This window comes from Mytilus galloprovincialis, chromosome 12 (genome assembly GCF_965363235.1).
Source record: "Mytilus galloprovincialis chromosome 12, xbMytGall1.hap1.1, whole genome shotgun sequence".
Taxonomy (NCBI): domain Eukaryota; kingdom Metazoa; phylum Mollusca; class Bivalvia; order Mytilida; family Mytilidae; genus Mytilus; species Mytilus galloprovincialis.
This window is the reverse complement of record NC_134849.1, coordinates 52166169-52189198: the sequence shown is the minus strand read 5'-3', so window position 1 is coordinate 52189198 and position 23030 is coordinate 52166169. Positions and strand designations below refer to the sequence as shown.

The 23030-nt window shown below is 31.7% G+C and overlaps 1 protein-coding gene across 4 annotated transcripts in view; it reads right to left on the bottom strand.

Moving 5' to 3' along the window:
- Positions 1 to 1723: 1723 nt before the first annotated feature.
- Positions 1724 to 23030, bottom strand: part of LOC143054197 (uncharacterized) — a 31021-nt gene continuing 9714 nt past the window's right edge. Inside the window, exons 1-2 of one of the 4 annotated variants that reach the window (XM_076227121.1) lie at positions 17882 to 18204; positions 1724 to 3184 (exon numbers count right to left, since the gene is read on the bottom strand). In XM_076227121.1, the coding sequence (XP_076083236.1) occupies positions 1909 to 3048 (1140 nt within the window). In that variant the 5' untranslated portion in view covers positions 3049 to 3184; positions 17882 to 18204 and the 3' untranslated portion in view covers positions 1724 to 1908. Of the gene's footprint in view, positions 3185 to 3311; positions 3395 to 10177; positions 10407 to 17881; positions 18205 to 23030 lie in introns of those variants that run through there. The other 3 variants (XM_076227123.1, XM_076227124.1, XM_076227122.1) reach the window with 3 other exon arrangements.

Sequence of the window (23030 nt, the reverse complement as noted above, 5' to 3'; positions counted from 1 at the left end):
AAGATTTTTTAAAGATTTGTTCCGCTAGACTTTCATAAATAGATCAATTTGTAAAATTTATTTTTTAACAAGCTTTGTGGTAATAACTTAAATTATAACGTTACATGATAGTCCTTACACGACAGTTGTTTTGTTTAAGTGCATTGTGCTGATATTTGAAAATGAAATATAATTATGTTTATAATTTTGCACTTAATAATTTCATAAACTAAATATAGCCGAACGTTATAAATAAACCTAAAGATATATATCTTTTTTCTTGTTCAGTTTATAAAAATATTTGGTCTGACCTAGAGAATGAAGAGTTATAATCTGCACAACTTGACTTTAAGAAAGTTCGTGTTCATAAAATGTTTTAGGCACGATTTTTGTACTCTCTATGACAACCATAACTTCATCTCCTCGTTTTTTGTTTTGTTTTGTTTTTTCTATAGGGCTCGTGTTACATAAACTCTAGTTTCCTATTAAGCATTTCATAAACAGATATGTATTTGTCTGGTCGTCAATTTGTTCATTATGTTGTCATTTTTCTCTCAATCTTGTGGTTAAGATTGTTGCATGTAAGAATAACATGTAGTTGAAAGAAAAACAACACTTAGTAACACCACGCTGTGTCAATTCACAACAAAACAATCCCTATATACACTGGTTAAACTTTAAACAAAGGAAGAACGATTGTATAGCTGTTGTTCATCTCATAGTCTCACTAAATACTCAAATATTGCAACAAGTGTATGTCGCTACATCTGTGCAATACAGATTAAATAAAACATTGAGAAGTGGTATACTTGTATACAAGCCAAAGGGGTCGTAAAACTTATCTACGGGCAGACGGTTTACTACAAATATATTATTACCAAAAGAGTAGTGGCAAAACAAGAAATACGAACATCACTCTACAACTTCGTAAGCTGGTTTTACTTGTTTTATCCGAGCCTTGCTGATGAGTGTTTTATAGACGAAACATGCGTCTGGTATACACGGTTTAAATCCTGGTATAAACGATGAGTTTATCTACTGACTTTCACATTTAACTCAAATCTTAGTATAAACTAGAAAAACAGAGACCCCTAAAAGAGTTGAAAATCGGACTTGACACATGCTCAAATGAATAGATATGTCAGCATGCATCATTAATTGGTCTTTGTGATCGATTACCATCCGGTTTTCGGGTTCTGTTTATGGTCACTTTTTGAAGGAGTTCTAACTTTTTGTGTTTTGATATACTTATACTACATTTGTATGTTTTTTGTCTATTTATCTTGTATTTTAATTATTTGTTAGCCTTCAATTGTTTTGTTAACTTATTTCTTGTGATTAAAAAAATCTTTGAGTGAACACCTATTCCGTCTCGAACATTGGCTAGATGTATAAGGGGGCTGAAATTCCAGTAACACGTTTAATACCGCCGCATTTTTGCGCCTGTCCAAAGTCAGGAGCCACAGTCCTTTGTTATTCTTGAATGTTTCTTAATTTTAGTGTTTTTATATATTTTGGAGTTTGGTGGTTCTTTTTAACTAGTACATAGTTTGTTGAGGGGCCAGTTGAGGCCCGCCTCAGGGTGCGAGATTTTCTCGCTGTGTAAAAAGACCCATTACTGCATGGCCTACGGCTGTTGTCTGCTCTTTGGTCGGATTGTTGTCTCTTTGATACATGCCTCATTTCCATTCTAAATTTTTTTCTGTTTTCTTTTATCCTTTGGACTTCCATTAATAAGAGATCATTAAAGATTTGAAATCCATTTTTAAACAAATAAATTATGAAATACTTCCATTTGCACAATTTGATATAAAAACAAGAAATGACAAAAGAAATTGTCATGGCAAGATGATTTGATGATTATGTGAAAATTGCTTAAAAATCGTATATCACAGATTGCTTCAATTCATTAAATTGAAATAATATCTACTATGTAACACTCCCTTCTATAGAATCTGACTCCATCGCCGAATTAACTTCTATAACCCATTTTTTAATCCAATCCTCTTTCTCATTTCCCATAAGTTCATTGTCCCGAATATATTTTTTCACATCCGTATATGCATATGAATCGTTCACATCCCGCCATGTCCGCCATGTTTGTTCGGATGGAGATCTTTCTATTTCCGTTCTGCCAGAGTCATCCTGAATCATATCCTCATGCAAACTTTTATTACGTCCCTTTTCTTCTAAGCTCGGTTTTTTACCATGTGTACTACTATGTTTCGGACTAAATACCGTAGGCAGTTCATCAACATTAATAAGCGGTTTGTTTGCTTTTTTCTTATCCGCGTCATACTGATCATCGATCTCCTTGTGAAGTTTCTCAATCTTATGATTGATCATTTCTTGTTCATGCCACTTCCGAAACTGTTCAATTTTCTTCCGAATGGAAAAATTTTCATCTCCTTTCGGTTTTTTAATTTCTCTATATCTATTCCTGTCGAGTCGCTCTACTAATCCAATTTTATTAGTATTTAGTAAAAGGTTAGGATTTCTATCACTTTCGTAACTTTGTTGAAGATTTAAATTTTTATTTCTACTATTTTGTCGTCTGTCGGTTTTTGCTTTCCTGTCCGTTCTCTCAATATAAGGTGAAGTTGCATGTTTATTTTCGGACAAAAATGAATTGTCCTTCGTTATCCTTTGCACTTCTACAATATTGCCGTTTGACAGTTGAGAAATACGAGTTAACTCTTTAGCAGCATTAATATTTGGCACAGGTGATATGTTTTCAACCTTATGGCTATAATTACTGTGCAAAACATAAGGCGTCGTGACGTCATTAAGACGGCTGATGGTTTGTCCATTAACAAAGCCCACATCGTTGTTATCATCGTGGTGGGTGTTGAAGCTTGTCTGAGTGTCTTTTCGCATCTGCGATTGAGCAATTGGCGGGAAAAGTGAATATTCATGTCTTTTCTGTCTTGCACGTTTTTTCATCAATAATTTGGTCTTTCCTTTCGGATTATGACTTTCTAGTGCCTCCTTCATGAATGAGTCAGTTTTATCCTGTCGATGTGAAGGCGAAAATGTTCCGTCCTCGCCCGCTAGGGTGTATTTTAACATTGTCTTTTGAACTGTTCAGTAAATATAAACTTCCTTCGAAATGCGAAACAGAGTTGTTGTTGTCAAAATTCCAGAGGTTTTGGTCCAAAAACAAGGCAAAGCACTCAGATGATTTCATAATGTGGTATCATGGTACCTGAAGTAAACAAATCGACACATTTTACTTTTTTAAAGTATAATTGCAATAAATAAAACCTAAATGTTAAATAGTTATAACAAAAACTCTTCTACTTAAAGATATATTGAATGCAATAGCAACCTACCTTTTAAATTCATTTCCGTTTGTATCCTTTTAATACTAGTGAATGCTTGAAACTGATGCATATCGTGACAATGGTACAGTTATTATGATATCTAAGTGATAATAAAACCGGAAGTGTGATCAACATGAGTCCGATAGCAAGAAAAACATGGCAGCAAAAGACAACCTAACAGCACTTGGTATAACGTTTGAATAGTACAGAAGGCATGATGACGCAAAGTAGGGTACACGGCTTCCTTGTTTGGTTGTAGACTTTCTGACTTTTGGTGTGATAATTATTTGTTTGTAGTGATTGAGTCAAAATGACGCCAGTTCCAATTTGACACTTAGCCTTAATTGTAAAATCTAACCTAGAAAGTCATTTAGTATATTATATGATAGTAAGGTGTGATAATATACGGAGTTTCCTCTTATTCCCACTTTTTAAAAATGCTATTCCTTCTATTCCCACTTGCAAATAACAATAGATGTTTTGATAAATAATTTGTTCTATAACAATCAAGGTTAATTAGAATTTCACCTAAGATTTACCTGTATTTTTTCCAAAGCATAACATATTTGGTACACTGTTTAGGTATAATACCTTGTTTATTTGTAATATGTTTCTTTTTTCATCAAAGAAATACTTAAAAAAATTTAAAATCTGATAAATAGATTGGAGTTATATTCATTTTTAAATTTGTGAATTTGTTACCTTAAAAAATTGTCTGCTGTACTAATAAATCATGATATAAATAATATTATAACCAAGTATAATCTTAAGATGTGCAATTAAAGTATATTCTAAAAATATAATTACTTGGACCAATAATCAAAGATATAAAATAATGACGAATGGAACGACGACACACAAGAACTTGTATAGAACATTCCAACTTTTCCATCTTGCAAGAACACACTGTGCAACAAACGCAAGAAGAACCTTCCAGTTTTACCAAAAACTGTTGATCAAATCAACATAGATGGTATTTGGATACATACAATCACAGGTGATCCTGCTAACAGACGACAACACAGTAGGGAGTATGCTAATCTTCAGTACGCAAAAGAATCTAACACACTTATCAGCTGCAGATATCGTATATGGTGATGGTACATTTTACACCTGTCCGAGGCTTTTCTTCCAACTGTACACTTTTCACGCAATGGTTGACGAAGCAATGTATCCACTCGTAAAACAGTTTAGTTCCAGCCGAGAGTAAACTAGTATATACAAGGTTCCTGACTTTACTTAAAGATATCTGCCACCAACACCAACTACAACTTCAGCCTACCACTACCTTCCTGGACTATGAAGTCGCCACCCGAAATGCAGCATACTCTCTATTTACTTGCATCAATGCAAAATACTGTTTCTTCCACTACACGCAATGTATCGGGAGAAAAGCACAAGAAACAGGTCTTCAGGTTCCATACTAGGATGACGACAATATCAATCAACTAGTACGCCGTGCCGCTGTACTTCCACTTATACCCTTTGCTGAGTTGAAGATGTGTGGTTTAATGCCCTAACAGACATAGATCAGATTGATACCAACATCAACTACACAGCCTTTACAGACTATGTAACAACTTACTGGGTTGAACAGAACCGTCACCTTTGGAACCACTACTTAACACAAGGACCAATGACAACAGATCATCTAGAGGGATGACACAGCAAGATGAAGAACATGTCACACATCCACATCCAAACATCTTTCAACTGATTAAACTTCTGAAACATGAGGAAGCCTTTAACGGCCTGATCATTATCCAGTATGCAGCCGGTGGGAAGAGAGTGGCCCCCAAAAAGAAGTATGTAGAAATCAACAACAGATTAGATGAACTTAAGTCTAGACAACGCAACCAGGAAGTCACAACAATAGAGTTTGGTGATGCAGCCTCCCACCTTCTTCACGTGGAATAGATTGATAAACGCAATAGACTTGTATTCAGTGATTGTCTAATGTTTTTGCTACAATGTTTCATATTTATTTTGTTTAAAATAAAACAGAATTCATAGAGATGCAAACATTTGTCGTCAATTGTACATAACAACAACTGAAATAATACAGTTAAAAAAAATGCATGTTCTCAATGTATACCACAGCATTTTGAAGATGAATTTCTCGAGACAGTCCTGCAATGTAACCATTACCGTTCATGCATACATGTATATATTGTAATTTATTTATGTCTGTTGTTTCGTTTACAATCAAAAACTAAATCTTTAAAGAAAACAAGACAATTGGTTATTCCCCGAGTGGCTCAAAATAAAATTTCAGTTCATAACATTCGGACTATAGTTGATTGAATTACATGTAAACATGTTTTATCTTTCAATTTTAGGGTATTATGGCAGTTTATCAAGTTAAAACTGTCATTCTATTTGGTTAAGCTAGAAGGTGGTGTTCCAGTTCGCAGTTAATCGGTTTAATTTTTCACCCTATCAAGAAATATAAATATTTGAAATTTCAATTATATTTATTTGAAAATTTTCATTAGACTTTATAATTAAATATTCATTTGAGTTGTTGCATTAACAGCTTCGAACATGCATACATCTGACAAATTCTAATTAAATCTTAAATGTATCTGCTGTGTTAAGAGGTAATTTATATTTATCAAGACACGAAGTATCCTGTTCCACGTGCCATTATGATTAAAAACAAATTGCTTTCTGGGTAAACACATGGACCTTCTTCTGGAATACTATTTGTGCATGTGTGTACACATACAATGTTGCATTATGTGAGGTTTGTTTTTTTATCCCGAAAGCAAACGGTTTCACTCCTTGCCATACACTAGAGCCGATCACTCTTTGGTTTTTTTTTCTTCTTTTTTTTTTAAATGTTTTATATGCATGATCGAAGAAAAACGTTTTACGCAATATACGGTGTATTCTATATTCCAGAGAGAATATCCAAATTGTATTTCACATTTTTGTAAAAGCCTTATAAAGAACGATTTTGTATTAATTGCATGATTGCATGAAATCAAATTTGTTTTGGTAATGAATGAAATTGTGTAACAATAATGTATAATAACACGTAGGTGTCTTGGTAAAAAAAAGATGTTATCACTTTTTTTTTGTTCACTCGGTTTATCAACATCAGTAAACACATTGCTAATAAATAAAAAGTCGTGATAATTTTCAATTTACAAGTTATTTGCTGTATACATGTACTATAAACAAATCATTTTTGCGAATATTTAAATTTCTATTACAAAATTCAACAGGTAAGATAAGTCAAGAAAAGTGGGCTATTCCCTGTATTCAGTGTACACCCCAGTTTTCTGATGTTAAAAGCAGTATACAGGGACCTCCTTTTTCCTATTCATTTTATGGTATGAAATCTACAAAAGCGCACATCCTTCATGTGATAACAAAGTGTAATGAAAGCAAGTGTTTAAAGCTTATTTCAAGTCTAATTTGATGCATAACTCACAACAAAACAATTCCTGTGTTCACAAATTCATACCTTGATCATCAATTATGAGATGACAAAAAGATATGTTAATGACTTGGGAATTAAAATTTAATGAATAAAAATTTTCAATAGAAGTGAACATAATTCAGTTATGTTAAGTTGCACCTGGATCATGCAGCTTCGTCAATTAATTCCTAAACAAAAGATTTGTATGTTTTTTCGAGTTCTCGAAAAAACAAGGCTTCACTTATATGCTTTGTTGTTCCTAGAATACTTTATAAAGTATTTACAAATTCAACTGATGCAGTTAAAATCATGTAAAACGTGCCCTTTTGTAAATTTCATGCCATAAACTGAAAAATAAAAACACATCTAAACTGGTCTTGTCTACACAAGAGGTTACAGCAGGGAATTTTCTGACTTGTGCCCAACCTGTTCGAAGTCGAAGACAAAGTAGATTGATTTCAAAGCACGATTCAGACCATTTTTACTCCAAGGTTTTATCCTTTAAACAGGAACAGAGGTAAAAGACAAAGCCAATCAAGGTGCACTCAGTGGGTTGAAAGATGTTTCAGATTTTTTTATTTTCAAATATCACCCTTGCACACAACACAAATCGTGTAGCAAGGCAGTTTGTTTTCCTTGATTCCGAATCATATAGACGCTCCAATGCAAAAATGCCTTAATTTAAAACGCTTGTTGATTACAGCATCGGAAAGGTATGACAAAAAAACAACGCACGTTTACTACAGAATCAGAAAGATATCATCAAACACCAAAGCCAACATAGTAAAAAAAAAATTGGACAAGAATGGCAGATAAAATTTTTCGAGTCGCGGCGATTCTACCGGGTCGGTCGTGGGAGGGGAAACAAACAATATTTTATTTTTGGCCTAAGATAGTTAAACCGTTATTAGTTTAGCCTTGAATTTTCAATTGGTGTTATTTCCAATTAGACAACTATAATTCATGATACAAGAGCCTAAATGACATAGATTTAAGCTACCGTATGTAGCCGTACTGCATTCAACAACGAGCAAAACCCATATCGTATAGTAAGCTAAAAGGCACCAAAATGACTACATTCACTCGATCAAACTTACAGCCTGAGTTATGAATATAAGGAAATTAATTTAAAAAAAAAAGAATATACTAAACAGCGACCAATGACCACAACTGAATAACAGCATCATGACTTGGAACAGACACATTTTTTTCTAGGCCATGGGTTGTTTTGTTCTATAGTTCGGTTGGTTTCTCTTTCATTGAAGAATTTTGAATGTCCCTTTTTTTTTTTCTTCTCGCCTCTTTTTTGAATTGAACAGTCAATGCTTCAAAGAGTGAAACATAAAACAGATAATAGAAATTATCAACGACATTGAACAGTTCGACTCGTACACCAATTAAGACACCAATCGAGAAACAACATACAATTTAAGACTTAGTATGTAATGATACAGAATTCCATGATATGCGACACGTGACCCGTGACGTTTTCAATAACTTTCTTGGGTACGATGGATAACAAAATTAAGGAATTAAGGAAGCCAAAATAGCACACAAAAACGATGGATAGCAAAATTAAGAAAGCCAAAAATTACGAAAAAAAAACTCCAAGAACATAAAACCCCAAAACCCTAACCAGAACAGCCAAAATTCATATTAATTTCACTGAGGAATTTGCAACTAAGTTTGGAATTAATACAATTTTACAAATTATGAATTGGAATTTAACATTTTTTTTTAAATGGCCATAGATAGGTATAAGCTAAAGTGAAATAGTGAGATGAATTATGATTAGATATAGGAAGATGTGGTGTGAGTGCCAATGAGACAACTCTCCATCCAAATAACAATTTTAAAAAAGTAAACCATTATAGGTCAATGTACGGCCTTAGCATGTCTAATAAGATTAGTATCGTTTTAAATACATAATATGTACCAAATTAATTACAACTGATGGAATACAATGGGTGATTTATATATCAGTAATTTCATGAGTTATATGTAGCAGAAAATATTATGCCAACCAGCCAGACAAAACCTTGGGTTGAGGTCATTATATTGTTATTAACCTTATTGCGTACATTGCTGGTGTTTGCATATCTTTGGTTTATTAGTCTGTTTCCACAATGCGATCGTTACCGTTGCTATGTAATAGTTTCTATTCAAATATTTGCTTCTAATCTTAAAGTTTAGTGATGCTCGTTTTAGCATCGTTTGGTTTTCAAATGTTTAGTTGGAAGAGTTGATGATAACGGAAACTCCAGTAAAAGCGCCCAAAGAATTTGATTTAAAAAGTGTTATGTTCGATGTTGGATGAGACGATTCATTTATTATTTTTAAATGCACAACTCTCCACTTAAATTATCTGTTTTAAAAAGACATTTCTAAGATCGCTAACATTTGAACATACTTATGCACACTTCATTTCAGGCCTGTTTTCTATTTTATTGGAATGACAAAGTGTGTATTGAGTAGCACCCTTTAAATCCGTAATTTTAGTCACCATCTTATAATTCAGTTCATACAATATTAGAACTAGCTTTACTTATACATTTCATCCTAAATATATTTTTAAGTAGATGTGTGTGCGTCCTGATCGTTAGTTACCTCAGTGGTCAAATGACCATAGCAATTAGAAGCCCCAATGAATAGTAGGAGCCTCAGTAGCTAACTTTGAATCCGCCCTAACCCCTTTAGAAGGCTTCTAAATTGATAAGTCATTTCCAGAAAAGTAATAAGTTGCACTTGAAAACAGACCAATATTCCATGCCAATTTTTTTAGTAAATGGGTTTTATTTTTCATTTGTTCTTAATTGATAGTTAAATGACCCGAAATTTGTTCGTTCAAAACTTAGGTTTGATGACTTTATATCTGTTTATGCTTAATGTTACTTTTAAGCATAAAATACATTCATCTTGTAAATGATTTAGATAAAAAATAAATCTAAATGATTAAAAAGAAAATGATATATAACACATTTCTTGTTGCAACACACCATCCCCAGGTAGGGTTGAGCACTCACGAACATGGAAAGTTCCGTCATATTTTTCTACACGTGTCCTACGTCAGGAGTCTGTAATTTAGTTGTTTGTTGCTCTCTGTCATACTTGTGTTTACCTTAACTTTAGCGATTTTGTATTGTAGCATATAAATTAAGCCATATATTACTATTCTTATTTTTTTCACATTTTGTCATGTCGAGGTCTATCATAACTGACTATATTGTTTGATGTGTGCTCCTTGTTAAAGACCTATATTTGTTTACATTCTTGTTTTTTTAGATTCTGGTGGGTAGTGTTCTCATTGGCAGCTATTACATATCTCTTTACTTTTGTATAAAAAGTTTAAAGTTTTTCTTGCTCTTGAAATTGTTGTTACATTGTATTTGATTTATCAAATTAACAAATTATCGAAATTTTCAAATATGTAAAAATATGGTATATTTACGTCATTGGATTTCGTATTCCTCTTTGTAAATGGTAATCCTTAACGTGGTATACATAGTAACTCTAAATGTGGTAAATGGTAATCCGTTAAAAACAATTCATTTTGCTTGCTCGGTTCGTCTTCGATGATTACAAGGCTTGTTTTATCAACAGATGTCTGTTGCACATTCAATCAGTTATTAAAATCGTAAGATATTCCTGTCAATCAAAACATACATGTCTACTTCATGTAATTGGGGAACTGTTAAGACAGGTTTTCTAATACATATTTAACCAAAATTAATCGGATTATTATAAAATGTCAATACTACCCCACAAAGAATTAATATTACTTAACAATGGATATAAATAGCTATGGTTATTATTAAATATTAAACCTAGTCCGACACAATATTAAGTAAGTGAGAAGAGGTTAAATGGAAATAAATGATCCCTGATTAATTATACATTTGTAACTGTATTACTTGACATTTATCCTAAACCACTGCTTGGTAGCATTTATTTGGTTACAGTTATGGAGGGGGAAAACGCGAATCAACACTGAAAAACTGAAATATATTTACCCCTACCCCAACCCCAAAATAATAAGTAAAGATGAAAGAAAACAATGAAGGAAAACTATATAAAACTAGAACAGCTGAAATGCTTTCTCCTTATCTGTCAGGATACATATGTTTTGAATAAACAAAAAGGAAACGAAACCAATGATAAAATTGTTTTATAAAAATTCTTTCTTTATATTATGTATTGAAACCAGAAATTCTATGCATATAAGTGCTAAATAGGATTTCCGCCCCGTTAACAGTGTTGTTAGATGGTAAAATAATTTACCACTTTTGTAACAATGTAAAGTCTTAAGATATTCCGATACAGCACTGTCTAGCAGAGACAGAGAGATAGAAGGGGGCTATAGTTTGAATGGAGGAAAAATAGAGAAAGAACTGCTTAGGGAGAGGATGGTACTCAGGATGAAGAACAGCATGTCTGTGTATCCCCTTTATCATAATGATATATATGTTTTGTGTACATATACTTATTTTGCTTATATAGTTAAGGAAAACTCTCTGTTAGTTAAAAGTTTAATGGGAAATTAAAAGTTCAGGGACAGAAAAGATTGCGACAAACACAAAGTTCCTGCAGTTGATATTTTGGCAAACTTTTGGATTGTAAGAGTATAATTATATGTATATACTACTAGAACAAATTGCATTTTCTTTCGGAGTAATGTGACATATATTCTCACGGTTCTGCTATCAAAAATATTTCTATCTTTACAAAATCTTGATCTATCTTTATAAAGGCTTAACATAGTGTTCCTCCGCTAAGTCTTAAAAGCGTTTTTGTACAAGGATTTATTTTTACAATGAACAAACACTTATAGAAATAGCTACTACCAAAGTCAAACACGTACAATAACGATTCATAAATCTGAAGAATTAAAATCAATTGGAAAGTAAACTTGTTAACTATCAACTGCCGTATACATCTCACCTATAGCATATCTTAAACGTAATATCATTTTAACAAATATTGATTTAAAACGGTGTTCAATAGGGTTATATCAAAGTTTTTTGTACAGAAAAAAAAGAAAAAAGAAAATATCATCGGTGATTGAATATTGCCATTTTTAGCATATATCGCCGTTCAGTTTCTTGTAAACATAGCATCAAAGACACTTTTTTTATCAAATGGGTAAACGCATTTTAATCTCTTCAGTCCCTCTTCATTCAGATTCACACAACCCCGAGATTCCGGTTTAGAAATGCGACCTCTATATATTTACAACGATTTTCGATTTACTCTTTCAAACCATACTGTTTCTTTTATTAATGAATTAAACTCTTAAAGCATAAATCTATAATGACTGGCGGTATACAAAAAGAGTCATGAGAAATGTAAACTTGAAGATTTCAGTTGCATTAAATAAACATTAAAATATTCGATTTTTTTTTTAATTCACACAAAATTGCAATGTGAATAATATGTCATACTACTCAAGTTGATCAGCATGTCTTAATAACAAAAAATTGCATTGTTATACATCAACACAAATTTATAAGTAACATAGTAAGTATACAAATTCGTCAATCACAATTGAATGAAAAAAGTGACACGAAATTTTTATGTTTAACAAAAAAAAACTAAAACGTAAAACGCTTATATCAGCATGTATGATGCATGATTTTACAGCACTGTTTAATGATTCTGTTTCATAACATGCAACACATTTCTTTCCAAAAGTTAGTTTCCCATATTCATCACTTTAAAACAACCTATTATATGAAACATAAAAAAGAAGATGTGGTATGATTGCCAATGAGACTACTCTCCACAAGAGACCAAATTGACACAGAAATTAACAACTATAGGTCATCGTACGGCCTTCAACGTGTGTTTTAATTTATTTATTTATTTATTTATTCATGAAATGCACATTTATACCCCTGGGGGTTGAAGGCATATACAAACAATACAATACAATATACACAATGGAAAAATGAACATATTAAACATCATGGGGTGTAAGCTTATTTTGTCCGAATGATTGATTAGAAAATACTAGTACATATTTCGGGGGTGTTAAAAGGCACGACCAAAGACATAGTAAAATGAAAATAAGAAGGTAGACATACAAACAAACTGTCTACAAAACACAAAATTTAAAAACTAAAGATTTAACAACGATGAATAAACTAAAAACAGGAGTAAGTTTATGTGCTACGGAAGGGTAGGCAGTTCCAGATTCGATCTGATGATAATATATTGTAAATTCTATTCCAATCAACTAGCTCAAAAAATGATAAAATGTTTTACTTTACCCTCCTTCTTTTAAATATAAAAATAAGAAGATATGGTTTGAAATATTCTCCGCCAGAGATCAAATGAAGTAGAAGTTGGCAACTGTATGACACCGTACGGCCTTCGACAACGGGCAGAATCTGTTGTCTGCTTAAGTGATGTTAAATATCCGTTTCAAATTAAACCCAATAGTTCCCGTCAGGATTAGGGATGCATATATCGATAAAAGTAAATTTAGGCTAGTTTTTGTCCAGTTAAAACACATTTTATTTGCTTAAATATAAAAAGGGATGAGACACAAGTTAATCCAACTTATAAAGTCTTCTCCCATGAACAATTTATAAAATAAGAATATTTACAAAGCGTGCATACAACAATACATTTAAGAATTGGATGCTTCTTTTTGTAAATTTATTGGGGTGTAAAAGCGTTGGCCGAAGTACACTTTGTATGAATGTATGAAGCGCGGAAGCGCTTCATTCTAAAAATGTACGCACGGTCAACGCTTTTACAACCCTATAAAGTTATCATGAATGATAAATTTTATTGTCTAATGCAATGCTTACGGAATAACATGTGATGTGCAGTTAGCCAATCAGAATAACGTATTATAATGAAACATATATCTAATGTAATTATTATATATGTATTGGATATGTATAAAGATGAAAACTTACTTTACATGGTCCAAGAATCCATGCGTACGTTTCATTGAACACATGGACGATGGTAAGGACTTCATTTCCAAATGCAGGTAGTTCCTGTCAAACTAAATCTTTTTTTAAATTTCTTTTGTGCGAAATTTTAAAATCGTTTGATGTATTATCATTGGACATTTTGTTTGTTTTTTGCCATTCATTGATAAACGATTGTTGTGTACCTTAATGATATTGCTCGATTTATTTTCAAGAGTACAACATAAACTGCCATTTAGTATACAAAAAAAAACTATTAAATATTATGCACTTATGGACAACGGTTTGCTTTCACAGAAAACTAATCATTGAACTTATAAATGGTTTTAGTCCCTTACATCAATACAAACCATTTAAAACCCGCTAACAAAAGTCTCTTGTGTTAGTGAAAATTAAAAACCAATAGAAAGCGAATTAAGTGGAACATTTATATAGTTTCCTGACTTGTCCGATACAAATGAAATATAATTCATATTTCATTGAATAAACACGATGTTATACTAAATACATTTATATTAAGTCAGCTAGAAGAATATTAACTAGGTAATAAAGGTTTATATAATTAGTGTACTTTTAATTTGTACCAACTATATATACCCTGCGTGATATTATAATCAATTACTATGAAGATTAGTAGATGTGGTTTGTTTACCAATGAAACAACCTTACAAAAATGAGAACCATCACTACCCTCCTAATGTGCACAATTGTGTAACAGCACAACATTGGAGCAAATTATCAAATGAGTAAGCCTTATGAATGGCTCGTTTTATCAGATAGACACAAAGCCCCTAAATACCCTGACAATAAAGACTTAAAACACAAGGTATCGAACCAAAAGTACTAACAGTTAGTGAAAGTAAGTTAAAAAGCCTATTCCAACTAATAAATGAACCACGTTTTTACAGATTCAATCTTATTAAAATCTCTGATTTCGTTTTACTATATATTAGAAATCAGAGATCTATACTTTAATTAGATTTTTACAGACTAAAATTTCAATCAGCATACACATAATAGATTTACGTTATGACGTGATAAACAGCCCCAAAAAAGCACGACCATGTGCAATGATCATCTTTTAGATGTTATTTTCAGTATGTCAGTATGACATAATAGTATACCCATACGAAAATAATCTTTAAAAAGCCATGTCTAGTGCACGAATCTCCTTTTAGATGTTAGTGTGGCGTGGTCAATTACATCAGAGTTGATGGTCAGAGTTGATGGTCAGAGTTTTAGATTTGTTTAAGTATACCACCGTAAATTTGGTAACCAAAAAAATGTAGCCCATGACAGAAACACAATGATCAAACGATATCATTTTATGTTCATCAACAAAAACATCCAAGGCTTATATAATTATATATGAATTTTGAATTCCTACCCCTTCTGTGCCATTCGTTTATGTGACCTATATGTACATTAAATTTATATTTCATATAATTGAATACAGATCTATTATTTGATTAATATCCATTTCAAACTTAATTAATATTTCATTGAAAGATTAATATTTGTCAAACCTCTTTTAAATCTAATCCGTATTAGCCATACTTTAATGTGTTAAATAAATAGAAATTTCGCTACTTTAAATTGCCGGAACGCCAACAATGCTAGCTGTTAGTAATTCATATATTTTACTTATAAGTAAGTGTGTACAAAAGTTAAAACGATGAAGACAAGGCAAAGCCAACTCATTCATGCACCCACTACTTTCTAGCTAAGTGTTCATAATTATTTTGTCTGCAGTTTAATTAAAAGACAGTCGCAAGCGCCGATCAAGACTTTTTTTAAAAGGATGTTCCAACTCATGATAGTCATTCAAAAAGGATAGTTCCAACCATACATGTATGTCCTCATACAAAATCAATAGTTGTCAAACAAAAGGGGGGGGGGGTACAACACCTCGAACCTGGATTTGTCACTAAGTTATGTCACATCATGACAAAACAACATTATGATTTATGCTAAAAAAGTACTTTAATTGTAATTAAGAGGCTGAGTACGTACGTTAGTTTCGGAAGTTCGGAAGAACATAAACAGGTTCATCTGACCTGAGAAATTATACTCGCCTATTTAAATTGTACACATTTGTTATCATTCAAAATAAACATTGTCCCGCTGGTAATATTTGATACAAAATTGATTGAGATATTTCAAATATTTCAAAAGTTCCATAGAGGCGTAGTGCTGATGTGTTATTCCTGGCCGGACCCTGGATTAGTGGTTTTATAACATAAGAAAACAACCAACATGACCAATTACCGGAAATCATAATTTAATTATTTAAAAAATATTGTATTTTCGAAATTTTATTCTGATTGTACCATGCACAAGAAAATAAAAAGCCTCTTGATGCGGGATTTATTTAACCTCTCCATATTTATCAAAAGAGTAGCACATGCGATCTTTGACATTTAGCATGTGCCCTTAACGACATACAGTATAGATTTTGCTCATTGTGACCATCGTACAGTTTCCTACAGTTCTCAAAATCCTAATCATTTGGTCTGTGGGGAAACTGTGTCTGAATTGCGATCCTACCATGTCTCCTTGTTTTTAAAATATGTCTCTGTACTAGTTTGCACATGTCATAAGTAGTTGTCGTTTGTTGATGTGGTACATAAATGTTTCTAGTTTCTCGTTTTTTTTTATATAGATTAAACCGTTGGGTTTTCCCTTTTGAATGGATTTACTCTAGTAATATTTTTTTGCCCTTTATAGCTTGCTGTTCGGTGTGACTTGTTGAAGGCCGTACATTGGTGACATATAATTGTAAACATACTTTTATAAATTGTGACTTGGATGCAGTTGTCTCATTGGCACTCATACCTCATCTTCGTATATCTAATTATCAAGCTGATAATCAATTTAACGAACACCACAAAGTATCGAATAACAATATTAATATGATGAACTAGTAAGTGAATAAAACATTAAGTCAAGTAAGAACTTTGTTCCTCCTCATGTGATAGGACGGAGTTAACGTATTCTCGAGTGATGGCGACTATTTGATGGCCATAATTTAGTCCCTCCAGGGGCCGTATTCGATCTCTGCTACTTGCGAGGTTTATGAAGCAATACCAGAGGAATGGTATTTAATGACTGAATTATTCGGGTTATATATGGTAATGGACTCTATCTAAGAATGTTCTCAATCAATTGTCTGAAGTACTTTGTATCTTTTAATCTCAGAAAGTTGCAGGTACAATGTACTCTGTTGGTAGGGTTGTTATGTGTTGCTTTTTTTGTTTTTTGTTTTTTGTTTGGAAAACTGTATTAAAAGCTTAGTTTAACTAGCTTTCGTGGGTATATGATACATTTCATTTGCTAAAATGTTTGCCGACACTGAAACTAACAACAAATAATAAAAGTTTTAAATTAGTTATCTGATCTTCTTTTTTTTCAAATAGAGAGTTTTAATGGGTTAACGTTATGAACTTTAATCGAACAGAAATAAAGCTTATGTCGACAAGCTTCAAGGATATCTACTTTTTGTGAAAGTTTCAATGGCCAGGTACTATTTTGGTAGGGTTGGTTTTGGTTTATTTTTGTTGTTGGTTTTGGGGTTTTTTTTCGGGGGGGGGGGGGGGGGGGGGCGGTATTCAAAGCTTATTTTAACAAGCTTTCGTGGGTAAAAACATTTCATTAGCTAAATTGTTTGCCTACACTGAAACTAACAACAAATAATAAACGTTTTAAATTAGTTATCTTATCTTCTTTTTTTTCAAATAGAGAGTTTTAATGGGTTAACATTATGAACTTTAATCGAACAGAAATAAAGCTTATATCGACAAGCTTTCAAGAATATCTACTTTTTATTTATTAAATTTTTAGCCTACGATAGGTTTATAATAAATATCAGGCAGTCATAACCAAGTTAAACATATATTTCTGTTGAATTGATCCCTGTAGTATAATATTCATAAATGAACGAACTCTATTACAAAGCAATTGTAATAGATATAATTAAGGTTACATATCAATTTCATAATTACAATTTGTATTTAAAGATAATAATTTTCGCCTCATAAACCTACCTTCAATAACATTGCTACGTGAATCTCCAAAACATATTTCCTATATACAATATAATAAATGTGTGAATTTAAATTAAATTAATATATATCCTATTGGTATATTGACATTTAATATTATACAGAACGACAACACAGCCCTTTTGAAATGTATAATGAATATCTACATACCACAAGTTCTTTATAAAAGATGTCCTCGTAGAGCAGATTTTCATTTTGTGTAATTTTCCCTAACATAAATATTTGTTTGGACGTCTGTATGCCGTTGTTAACAAGTCAAGTTATGATGTCTGTTGTTCTCGCCATAATAGCTCTATTGATCTGTGTACAATTTGACCTTAAACGCCGAGTGAACAGAAATGAAATTAAACCAATACTTTCTATGATCGTAAATACTAAAAACAATATCGGATCCCGTATTGTTTTTCATACCCCTTTAAATTTTGACAAGATTGTTCAAAAGAATATGAGGTGAAGTTTTGCGGTATCAAATTTTCACAAATAAACTTAAATGGCCTTTCGAGATATAAACTCATAAACGTTGTTTTGTATATATAAATCAATATCTACCTATAACTTAGTCAATTTTATCTATACATGTTTTAATTTGTCGCTTAAAATTCCTTGTGAAGGTATTATTTCTATCGGATTTTAATTTGTCATTTAAAATTTTTAATTTATAACTCCACTGTATGCTAAATACAAATCAATATTTTGAAAGATGAGATTGATTTGGGCCAGAAAGAAGAACAAGGATTAGGCTTAGAGGAATTTTCGAAATACAACACGTTTAAATGTACCATTGAAGTTCTTTGTCTCTTATTACAGATCACTTATGGTTGTTATCGTCACGTTCGAACGAGATCTAAATATCCGTCATAAAGATTGTCAATTGATCAAAGATTAGGAACTTTTAATCTCATAATGGGAACGAGGGCCAAACGGACATCGCGTTTTCGTGAAATCACGTGACACGTCTTACCAGATTTCATTGAGCATGATAAAGCGCGGATTTAAACAGTAACATGTATTGAAAATTATTTAAATTTTACATCACATATTCAATTTCAATATATCATTCAGATTTTCATTTTTACCGCAACATTATGGGTCTATAAATTGAAAAGAACAAAGTCAAAAGAACACCCCTCCCCCTTTTTTTCTTTGCTGTTCATTTTTAATTTTATTTTTTATAATTATTTTCTTTAAAAAGATACTTGTGTTCAAACCTTTAAAATCATATTAAGAAATATGCTGACAATTTAAAAATTGGTTGATTATATAGGGAGTCACTGAATAAAATTGAGAATGGAAATGGGGAATGTGCCAAAGAGACAACAACCCGACCATAGAAAAAAAAACAACAGCAGAAGGTCACCAACAGGTCTTCAATGTAGCGAGAAATTACCGCACCCGGAGGCGTCCTTTAACTGGCCCCTAAACAAATATATACTAGTTCAGTGATAATGAACGCCATACTAATTTCCAAATTGTACACAAGAAACTAAAATTAAAATAATACAAGACTAACAAAGGCCAGAAGCATTATCTAGTATAATAGAATAAGTATTATGGTTTCCCTTATTTTTTTTAATATACCATTACGTTTTTTCATTATTTATAAAAGGAAAGATTAGGACAATACCAATAAAAATGTGTTTATTAAGACCCAATCATCAGGTGTTACTTATTACATGAAATTAAATAAAATTTAATCTGGGACTTGTACATATAATACATGTATACAGTAGTCCAAGATATAATGCGATATAATTCTCTCTCATTCTTTAATATCATTCACTAAAATCTATTATTAAATTAAATGAATTACTTATTCAATAATTTGTACATATTATGTATTTCTTATATAATTTCTCCCAAAACTTGTGATATAAATAAATTATAAAATCTATGCCTTTTATGAATGGAATCAGGTTCAAAGTTTATAAACGACCTGACCTTGACATTACATGTGCATTAAGGGAAAACATATATTAAGTCCTAAAATAAAAGATATTATTGTATAGCAATATAATATTTCCCACAGAAAGTAACCAAAAGTTAGCGTGCAATAAATTCCAATATTGCACTAGTGCAATAAATCTTCAAAATTCATGACGTCATCAACGTCAAAATCTCAGTTTAAACCAATTTGTACTTTCAAATATTATATTGCTATACAATAAAAGGGTTATTGCATGAATATTGGGGAATATTGTCCCTCGTAGAACATATATTGCACTCACAAGCTCGTGCAATATAAAATTCTACTCGGGACAATATTCCCCAATATTCATGCAATAACCCTATATTACGGTGTCTCGCTTATCACTGCATATCGCCTGCTTTGTGTTGAAGACTTATTGGTGGCCTTCTGTTGTTTTCTGCTCTCTAGTCGGGTTGTTGTCGCTTTGACACATTCCCCATTTTCATTCTAAATTTTACAAAATGAAAGTGCAATGAAAATCAGAACAGGAAAACTATTTAACTTGATAGTAATATGACCCCCCCCCCCCTTCCCAAAAAAATATATATATAAAAAAAAGAATAACTAAGCACTGTATACATAGAGAATTGTCATATTTTCTGCTTTTCAACTCTGATTATTCTTGATTTTTTCATACTTTTGTACCATAATTTGTTTGCACAACATTTTTCGCATTTGATTCTCATTAAATGATCAATAATGTATGTAAAGTTTTATTTCTATATCAAAGTGAAAAACAATGCCATAGTTTCTAAAAGCCTAAACATAATTTGTTCCACTTTACTGTGACAATAATTTCAATATGTTTGTTCAATAATCCAGATACAATAAATCATTAACGAACAATAAGTTGGAATTCTAATTGGTTATATCACAAAAAGAAAACACATTACTGTTTAAAAAGGTTCATTAAAAGCGAAATGATATTTTTGAAAAGGTTGACAAAAATTACATACACAAATGGTAAATAAATATATTACTTACATGGAAAAATGATTGATTGTAATTCTATTGTCTATTAATCTCTCATATATCATGATATCAATACATTGAACAAATATTAGGAAAATGATTAATTTCGCCGTACTGAATATTAAAGAGTTATGTGTTATTTCTATTACATTTATTTGCACCAGTTGTCATTGTTCTTATACTTAGAATAAAAAAAAAGGATTAGTTGGAATTTGTCAAAAGTAATCACAGACAGAAAAAAAGCCGACTCATTATATCAATTATTTATGCTACATGTATGGTGTCCAGTGGCAAACACTACACACATATATTTTAGAATAACATTCTGAAAGAAAAATACAGGCAGTGTAGATAGTAATACATATTGTTTAATGATAGATTGACAAGCACGTTAGTTATTAAAGAAATCTATTATGGTGGTATATGTCTAGGAGACAGCCACACAACACAGACACCACGAGAGACATGTATATATTATCCACACTGTTCATACGTAATGTGTACCAAAGATTGGATTTTTGAGCATGTGTTAAAATGTTTGGCCATTTCTAATGAGACCGAAAAATGATAATATTTTTTGTCTTCTAGTAAATGAAAGTAAAACTAAAATCATTAACTTAAAAACTATGCAACCTCGATTCCATTTTCTTTCTCTCCATCCAAAAAAAATATAAATATTTACACTTATATATAATATTGCTACATGTATATATTGCATTGTATTCAAAGTTATTGGCCTTAAATGATTAAATGACATTAAATTGTATATTTGAAAGCCTATACAAAAACACTGTTGGTGCGATATCAATTTGGAATGCCTCCCTATTCATATTATGTAAAATTCTATAAAAAAATAACGAGTCTTACGCAGATGAAACGCACGTCTGGCGTACTAAATTTCAATCCTGATATCTAAGATGAGTATTTTTACAGTTTTTTCTTCATCTTTTGATATTTATTATTCAATTATCAAATTTTCTTATTAATATATGACATAATGTTGCAAAAACTTTAAACTACGCATATTAAGCTGTTAAACGACGACAATGAGTTAACATTGATAAATGCTAAATGTATGAAATGGAGCCTTCAATCTAATGTATTGGAGAAATGGTCCCATTTTTCCTGTTTTGTACATACAAATGAATAAGACATCTTAATGCCAATTATTATACGTTTTAACACATGAGGTGTAAAATATGTTAATATCTTTCCTGCATATATAAGCTGTTGAAATTAAAATTACTCATCCACACAATATAAATTCATATTAAACCAACAAATCCAAATTACCACCAAATAAATCAAAACATGTATTACTCCAAAAGTACCGCCAAATTAATAAATATAAGACGGTGTGATTTGAGATGAAATGAGACAACTCTCCATCCATTCCGCAATTCGTAAAAGTAAACCATTAAAGGTCAAAGTACAGTCTTCAACACGGAACCTACGGTGCAAGCTATAAAGGGCCGAAGAATATTATACATGAACTTCGCCTTAAAAAAAATTTAAATACCGCCTAATAACGTAAATATATTTTAGAATACTGAACTTCGCCCATTAACGTTTATTTTACCTAAAACAGTAATACTTTGCTTTCCTGTACTAGTTTACCCTGACATGTAAAATTTGACGAAAAATCGGGGTAGGATCGAATTGAAGTTTTTTTCCATTGATATGTTTTTCCTGCTTGAAATTCCTCGTTTTATGATTTTCCTTTCCCCATCTTTTGGATCAGCATTTAAATTTTCCTTTCACGTGTTTCCCTTGAAAACAAGTAATAGTGCCGTAAATGCTTACTATTTATAACTCACGTGTTTTTATATTTAGTTTCAATCCGTACAAACAACCATATAAGGTTACCGTACATATCAGATACTATTTTGATGTAAAATTCACTAAATAGAGAATAATACATGGCAAAATCCGTATCATATGCCGTATCATCCCGAGATACCAATATCAGCCTTTTTATGTCCGAATGACCGTTCATTTGGGAACAATTTTGAGGGGAAAAAAATTGAAAAAATTTTGAAGAATTTTTTTTCTGAAGAAGCTTGCATAAATTAAAACGGAGTTAAAAAAAATAAAATGAGTAGGGGTGTGATGAAGGGTGCGATAAAGGGTAGGGGTGTGATAAAGGGTGCGCATCAAAGTTGTGCGATATGGATTAAACAGCAGGCTATTTATCAAATATTCAGAACTACTGTATGTACTACTAAATATACATGTATGATAAAATGGAATAACATTGCATGTTGGAAGTTATCACTTTATATCCATCACGCCTTTGCCTTTGGCAATTTGACTCTGTTTTCCATATATGTATTACACGTTGATAAATGACATTTTTCGTAA